The 8,526-nt window shown below is 38.0% G+C and overlaps 1 protein-coding gene across 1 annotated transcript in view; it reads right to left on the reverse strand.

Annotated features, from left to right (window-relative positions):
- Positions 1-453: 453 nt before the first annotated feature.
- The window catches only part of LOC138000332 (uncharacterized), a 20,150-nt gene continuing 12,077 nt past the window's right edge, over positions 454-8,526 (reverse strand). Inside the window, exons 4-6 of the mRNA XM_068846655.1 lie at positions 4,179-4,352; positions 3,878-3,923; positions 454-843 (exon numbers count right to left, since the gene is read on the reverse strand). Coding sequence (XP_068702756.1) covers positions 527-843; positions 3,878-3,923; positions 4,179-4,352 — 537 coding nt within the window. The 3' untranslated portion in view covers positions 454-526. The remainder of the gene's footprint in view (positions 844-3,877; positions 3,924-4,178; positions 4,353-8,526) is intronic.

Here is an 8,526-nt window from a genome sequence, read left to right on the forward strand (position 1 = left end):
CAAAACTGTAGCAAGGAATCATGGGAAGAATAAAGACACGAGGTTGTTGTTGTCCGCCATTTTCGAGTGTGTGTGTTTTTAGTGCGAGTCCGAATCCATGCTTCCGTCCGCTCAGTGTGCAACACCTGCACGTGCTTTTTTCATTTTTGTCCATTTCTTTGCCGTCGTCAGCAAAACTACAGCGTGAAATAGCCAAATTTGAGGTTTTGAGGACGTCAGCACTTGGAGATAAATTTTCATTTCCTCCCCTAAACTAAGCGTGACTCATATCGGTTTCTTTCTTGAGGGACTGCCACACCATTGTCGTGTCTAAGAGCTTGGAATTGTCGCGAAGTGGTTACATTAACGCAAATTATCTCGTTGGCGTTCCCGTCGTCGTTGCTAAAGCTCCCTATCATTCCGGTGGTGAGGCCCGTGGTGACAGGGGCACCCCTCATCCTTACCTATACCCCCCCCCCCCCCCCCACCGATAGTTAGCATGAGCACGAGCACGAGTGTGAGGGATCACGAGCACGAGTGTGAGGGATTATTTTTTTCTTTGTGGGTTAGCTCCGCTGCGCCGCCGCCTTTGCAAAATCACTGCTGCATGTTGGTTTTCTCGTTGACCTTGCATAACTTTGATGACATAATCCAAGACATTTCCTCTTCTTTGAATAATGTCTAGGAAAGCAGCATTACGCTCCCTTTTCGTCTTACAATTTTCCATATTCTCCAAATCATCTGACTCAAGTATTTTATGTTGGTAAAGGAAGTCGCACAACAGCATCACATCACCAATGTTTTGAAGGAGCTCAACATGACACGAGCGCAGTGCCTCTCTATCTTCTTCGGGCATACTGGTGACTGGCAAATAAAAACAACAATATCTTTATTCCACATTAACTGAATAGAGTGTAATGTGAAGTGCTGGATTTCTGTCCCACATTTATTCCACATTAGTTTATTTTACATTTTATGATAGCTAATGGTAAAACGAGGGAGAAAGAAAATGAAGTCAACGAAGATGATACATCATATCACTCCAGAATGACTAGGAACAAATATTTCCTTGTTAGCCCCTATTATTGAGTTTCACGTGACGTCATAAGTTATGCGCAAATCAGTGTCCGCCATGTTGGTGTCCCGTGAGGTGTCAAATATATGTAAATAATAAGCCATTTCAATAGCAAACCTCTTGCTTTCTCAACCAATTATTTCGATTTTTAGATGGATATTTCAAAAAACAAAAATGAAAATAGTACCGATGATGCATCTAAATGCATCCCAGTGCTTTCTGAGTATGCCAAAGCCTTAAAGGATCGAGGGAAGGAGAGATATCTGCAGAAGATCTCGGTCATCGGAGTTGACCCCGCAAGTATACCGATGGACCAGTTTAGTCCGGAATGCTTGCCTCCAGTTGAAGTCTCGGACTTGCTAAGCTATCTTGTACTTGACACTAGTTACTATACAAACAAACAATTCAAGGCTTTCAAGAGTCTTGAGGCGTTCAGCCAAATGGTTGCGGGATTTGTGACCTGAGTTGTGGGCAAACTAATCGCCGGCAAATATGTTGTAAGAGCACGTGTGCGACACTCACAGCGGATGAATGATCCTTTGGTGAATATTTGGATCATTACCGAACAGGATGGGATTGTTTTGTCGGGCCATTGCTTAGGATGCAAAGCTGGACTAGGAGAATCGTTGTGACGCTTAGGGCGACTTAAAACGAACTAGTCAAACTTCAAGGTGTGTCGCCTAAGGCGTGTCTGCTAAGTGTCGGGACGGGTGTCTACAAAACGAAGACCGACGGCCGAAGTCCGAAGACCCAAGAAGACCTAAGACGTGCGGCTGAATCGTTCGGCGCTAAAACAGTAAAATCGATAGGGTCTTCATTTTGTAGAAATGACGCCTCAAGCTACAAAACGAAGACCCTCGCTAAAAAGCTTTATTTCACGCTAAAACAGTAAAATCGATAGGGTCTTCATTTATAGAAATGCCCCCCTCAAAACTACAAAACGAAGACCCTCGCTGAAAAGCTTTATTTCACGTTAAACAGTAAAATCGATAGGGTCTTCATTTTGTAGAAATGACCCCTCAAGCTACAAAACGAAGCCCCTCGCTAAAAAGCTTTATTTCACGCTAAAACAGTAAAATCGATAGGGTCTTCATTTTGTAGAAATGCCCCCCTCAAACTACAAAACGAAGACCCTCGCTAAAAAGCTTTATTTCACGCTAAAACAATAAAATCGATAGGGTCTTCATTTTGTAGAAATGACCCCTCAAGCTACAAAACGAAGACCCTCGCTAAAAAGCTTTATTTCACGCTAAAACAGTAAAATCGATAGGGTCTTCATTTATAGAAATGCCCCCCTCAAAACTACAAAACGAAGACCCTCGCTGAAAAGCTTTATTTCACGTTAAACAGTAAAATCGATAGGGTCTTCATTTTGTAGAAATGACCCCTCAAGCTACAAAACGAAGCCCCTCGCTAAAAAGCTTTATTTCACGCTAAAACAGTAAAATCGATAGGGTCTTCATTTTGTAGAAATGCCCCCCTCAAACTACAAAACGAAGACCCTCGCTAAATATAGTTTACGTCATAGAAAGTGCGGCGTACGGGGTTTTATGCACGAGTTGGTTGTGTCAAAAACCCGAACGAGCGAGGAACGAGCGAGTGAGGGTTTTTGACACAAACAACGAGTGAATAAAACCCCGTACAAAGCACTTTCTATGTCGTGAACTGTTTATTACACATAACATGAGAATTTTCATTAAAATAGTTTTCTGAACGCGAATTAGAAACAAAAACTCACTAACAATAGAACCAAATGCAAATTTAATTTAATTCAATAACAAAGTACGATTTGCACGATTTGCACGAGATGCACGAGTGATTGGCATGGAAACGCCTTTACGCTTTCGTTGATTGGTTATACTTCCACATGTGAAAGAGCTGTACGCCATTCTGATTGGCTGTATAGGCCTTTTTCACATGTGAAAATAAAGCGTATAGATTTGTACAAATGAGCTTTATGGAATAAAATTCTCATGTTATGTGTAATAAAAAGCTTTATTTCACGCTAAAACAATAAAATCGATAGGGTCTTCATTTTGTAGAAATGACCCCTCAAGCTACAAAACGAAGACCCTCGCTAAAAAGCTTTATTTCACGCTAAAACAGTAAAATCGATAGGGTCTTCATTTTGTAGAAATGCCCCCCTCAAACTACAAAACGAAGACCCTCGCTTAAAAGCTTTATTTCACGCTAAAACAGGAAAATCGATAGGGTCTTCATTTTGTAGAAATGCCCCCCTCAAACTACAAAACGAAGACCCTCGCTAAAAAGCTTTATTTCACTCTAAAACAATAAAATCGATAGGGTCTTCATTTTGTAGAAATGCCCCACTCAAACTACAAAACGAAGACTCTCGCTCAATGCTAAAACAAACGAATTCAAGTGGCTTCATGCCAGCCTCAAACTAGTACTCTTTATGTCACGCAAAAAAAAAAAAAACGAATGCTTCTAGTTAGAGGGCTTTTCCATATTAAGGCTTACGTTACCGGCCCTGGCACACGTTTAAATGTACGTTTACTGCGCATATGGTTTATTTTTAACGCTCGCTAAAAGAAGACCCTATCGATTTTACTGTTTTAGCGTGAAATAAAGCTTTTTAGCGAGGGTCTTCGTTTTGTAGTTTGTAGTTTGTGCAAACATGCACATACACGCACACAATACGTACCCTACTACAGGGAGAACAAAATATTGGCTGTGAATTTTCAAATCGCTTATTCAACTAAGCTGAGTCATGCAGCTGCATGGGTAAGAAAATGCAAAATTAACTGCCAATCAGGAACCTGAGTAACTAAGAAAAAGGCATACAAACTAACGAGAACATACCTGATAAAGAATTATACAACCAAGGAGACACACTAGCTTCGTAATACTAAATGAAAAAACAACAAAATTTTGTAAATGGAGCTGTTGTTAATCATTACTAACTTTCTAATGGTAGGTCACAGTTTTGGTGGCTTTGGTCCAAAAATAAGGGGGGAGGGGGGCCCTCCCCTGGATCCGCCACTGGAATAATAGACTCTGACTCCCGGGGGTTCCCCATTGACGAGTAAAATTGTCTGGCGTTAGGGTAAAGTCTGGCCGGTTTAGGCCGGTTTGGGAACGTGTTTAAGGGTTAAAGACTTACAGCAACAGGGAAAAAGAAGTGTACAGTTCTGTCTCCAGACTGAAGAATCACTTTTATGATGTCCTCAAAAACTTCATCATTACCACCACCACACTTTGCGATGACTTCCACTGCAAATCCACACGTGACGCGATTTTCACTCTTAGAGCGAATCTCAGATATGCTCACCGTTGTCTGAAAGAAGAAATTTGAGGATAAAAAGTACAAAACGTTCTAAGCCAAAAGCAGTGGCCATTCAGTCACAACAATTTTTTTTTCTTCCAATAATGCTTATATCTGAAAAAATGCTTTCTTCTGGGCTCCCTTGCCATGTGCCAATTGTTTTATATGCTGTACCATGTAATATATGTAATGTGGCTAAAAAAATAAACTGAAACTGAAACTGAACTGAACTGATTTCCAATCCCTTATCAAAATTGAAGTATGGTAAGTATACTCTTTGTATACAAAAAGTATACATTATTCTGTATTACATCCATTAGCTGTATAAATTTAGTATACATCATGGGGAATTTCAGCTTGCCAATTCATGGTGATGTATACTTTCTGTATAGATCAGTGTTCAGTCGTGGCTTGCCTGTATACTTCGTGTATACATCACAAATGACCTTCATGGAGGATGTTGAAAGATGTATACATGTATGCATCGTTGATCACCCCATTAACAACATAATTTGTAGGGTTATACTGTGTGTATGGATCATGCGTATGAACTTAATGGGGACCAATCAAAGATGTATACTTAATGTATACATCATTGGTCAACCTTTTCACAACTCAAATGAATATGTATGAATTTCTAAGAATTGACGATTATGGTCTCTCAACAGGCTTGAAATTCCTAAGAATTCCAAATTATGCCATTAGCTAGCAATACTCAGTGAGTTGGAACTCTTGGCAATTTTTGGGGATTGAAAGCTAAAATGGCATTGTGGACTAGGAATTTATGGAAATCTTTATGAATTCCACTCAATGACTCAACTTGAGGGTCACTTGAGTGAGTTGAAATTCTTGAAAATTTTGTGCAATAGTACTCAATGTGCCAGTGAGACAACAATCAAAGTTCAAGTGCCTAGCTTTTAGGATTTGATTTCATCTGGTGTCTTGAAAAAATGAGCTTAATTTCAACATTTAGGACAAGGTTTGGTCTTAATTCAAAGCATGCCAATGTGAATGTACTATGATATCTTTTGAGTTAATTCACTGCTGGTAATACATGTACTTAGCTTAAGCAATGTCCTTTAAAAGCTCCAAACTTTGAACATAAAATCACTCTGTATGCAGAGAAATGAAAATAAAGCTCTTATTCTGATGCATTCTACAGATTGTGAGAAATACATTTGTATCATCAACAGATTACCTTGTTTGATGCTCTTATAATCGGCCTTATCCCAAAAGGAACATGATGCATTCCTTAATCCCTTCAATGAACTCCAGTATCTTTCGAATATAATCTTCCTCATTTAAAATTAATCCTTAGAAAGAGTGTCGGTCAACACTAGTTTCCATCCATCAAACTGACATGCTCAGAAAGAGTGTCGGTCAACACTAGTTTCCATCCATCAAACTGACATTGGACATTTCGTAACAATTACACGACGCAATATCCCATGTTTATATTGACAAGCTTAACGCTCTAAAATGAATGAAAACAGGCAGAATTACAGCTTTAGTTCAACAAGAAATAGCGTTTCTAAGCTATGCCGCGTTGATCTACAGTATTTAGGTCTAAAACCCTGTTGAAAACGGTTAACTTTCAATTATTTTGCTGGGTACTACTATTTCAATACTCTAAAAAATTCGATTTTCCGGAAGGTCGTTTCGTTAGTCTAGTGGATATCGGAAACTGCAAGGAGAAATCATCGATCCGGGTTCAACTCTTTGCCTCGCCTATTGTGAATCTTCTCAGCTTGTTTAAAATCTTTGTTTCGTTGAAGTAGATTTGAAGTCTAAAGTAGACTGTACGTCGTATAAGTTGAATAAAAAGGAAAATGTCAGTTTGAGGGATGGAAAGAAGTGATGAAGAGGATGAAGAGTGTCAGTGTCATCGTCCGCCATCTTGGATAACACGTAAGAGATTGGACTGGAAACTAGTGAGCCCTTTTCCATTTTGGTCAGCAGTCAGCGGTAACCAGTCCAGCTCTTCCAGATTTTGGGCGGCTTTCGGCGGCTTTATTCAAACGTATCTCCGATCACACTTTTGTGGTATATATAACGATTTTTTGTTAGTTTTACTCCTTAAATGCTGATCCAGGCAAGGATATGCTTACAATAACTCAAGTAAGAAGGTAAGCGTTAACTTTAAGCGAATAACATTTGACTTGATGCCTTATTGTCTTCAAAATGAGGAACGATTTACATGCATGTAGAATTCATTTTCACACCTTCAATTTGTGAGATACACAATTTGGCTTAAATGCTTTAACCCTTGAACAAGAAAACCTTTAACAAGAATAATGAAGTCTTAGATCAAATGGTGAAGCAAATGCTTTGGGAAAAAAGTGCTCATACGGCAAGTTACATGTATACGATTGACAAATAATTCCTTCTCGTACAAATGCTAAATGCTGTCACTTTAATTAACTGTTGTAATCAATGCAGAAAATGCCTGAGAAAGCTATTATTGACATTTGTAAGTAAAGAGACCCAAATTTATGAGTCTACTCTTTACACACTTTAATTGAATAGAAATGATGACAGATCAATGATTTAGAGGAATCACTACATGCATCACTTAAATATATATACTGTATTTTTTTTAGTTGCCATGAAAGAGTATAAAGAGACACTTTCTGAAACATTATTTGATAGGACAGCAGGGAAAGGTCCTTTACAGCAGACAAAAATGCTTAGCAGCCAATTCTGTCTCCTCAACCAGTCACGGTTTGATGTATTTGGGGATCTCTCTTTGCAGACCTGTTATAGTTCTGTGGTTTATCTGAAATGTTTTAAAAGCTTTTTTGCATTTAAATTTAAAACAAGAACCCAATCAAAAGATTTTGACATGAATTAAATGTTTAGGTACATGCAATAAAATAAATGTAACTGCTTTGAAATCTGTATTCAATTTTTTGTCTGTGAGCTATGGTACATGTAGTAACTGTTAATAGCTTGACTGCAATGGATTTTGTGTAGTTTCCAGCACATTTCTGATTTGCTGGAATGTCATTTTACAGGAGCAAGATATTATAAGCTTGTTTCTTGTGTTCCACATGTGTGCACTATTTCTAAGTTACTTCAGGCTATTCTTCGTGATTTTTCTGACCTTGTTCAAGAACATTCCAGCTATTGCCCAAAATTTCGGTCCTATTCCTAGGAATTCCCAGAGTTATTTTGCAAGGGTTAGGCATTTTGCATTTGCAAACTTGTCTCTCTACAAAATGAAGAACTTGGGCACTGTAGATAACCTTAACATACATGTAAGACATGATCTCTCCATAGCAATAATCTGATGTTGAATGACTCGCAGGCTTGAATTTAACAGTGTAGTTGTTCCTCCTAGTCATGCTCATATATGACTAGGTCCTGCAGGTTTCTATAATTCTGCTGTATTTCAAGAGTGTTTTGTAAACTAGAATGTTTCATACCACATTGTATACAAAAAGTATACTTTGTGTGCACAAGATGAGAGTATAAAAGATCTACAAGAAGTATATTTTTTGTATATGTATACAAGAAGTATATTGGGTGTGAACTGTGTATACTCTTAGTATACTGTTCCCCCATGTGTTGTACTAATAGTATACTTCAAGCTCTTCCAAATTACTAATACAAAAAGTATTCTTTTTGCACATACTAAAACTCTACATCAAGTATACATAAAGTATACATGATGTAGTATACCAAGTGTATATACATATATATATATATATATCAATGATGAAATGGTATATGAAATGAATCATATATGAACTGCGGATATGAAATCAAGTGAAGCTATGATCTTCGCAGTTATGAGCGCAATTTTTGCAATTGCGTGGAGAAGCCTGAACCTTCAACCCTGTTGAAGTCCTGAATTTTTCAGGCTTCTCCACGCAATTGCAAAAATTGCGCTCATAACTGCGAAGATCATAGCTTCACTTGATATATATATATATATATATATATATATATATATATATATATATACACCCGTTTTCAAAAACGTTGCAATTTCAAAGTATATATGATATATATATGCCTTTTGTTTTCTCATCAGAAAGGTGTTGACAGAAAAAAACAATAGGGGGCCATTTTTACAAAAGGAAAGAACAATAGCTGCTGTCAAACCTTTTGAAGGCTTTGTTTGAATTTCACCAGTTTACCTCTTTCTAGCATCCACCATACCTTTTCTTCTCGTTCTTTTTTT

This window comes from Montipora foliosa, chromosome 4 (genome assembly GCF_036669935.1).
Source record: "Montipora foliosa isolate CH-2021 chromosome 4, ASM3666993v2, whole genome shotgun sequence".
In the NCBI taxonomy this organism is placed as follows: Eukaryota; Metazoa; Cnidaria; class Anthozoa; order Scleractinia; family Acroporidae; genus Montipora; species Montipora foliosa.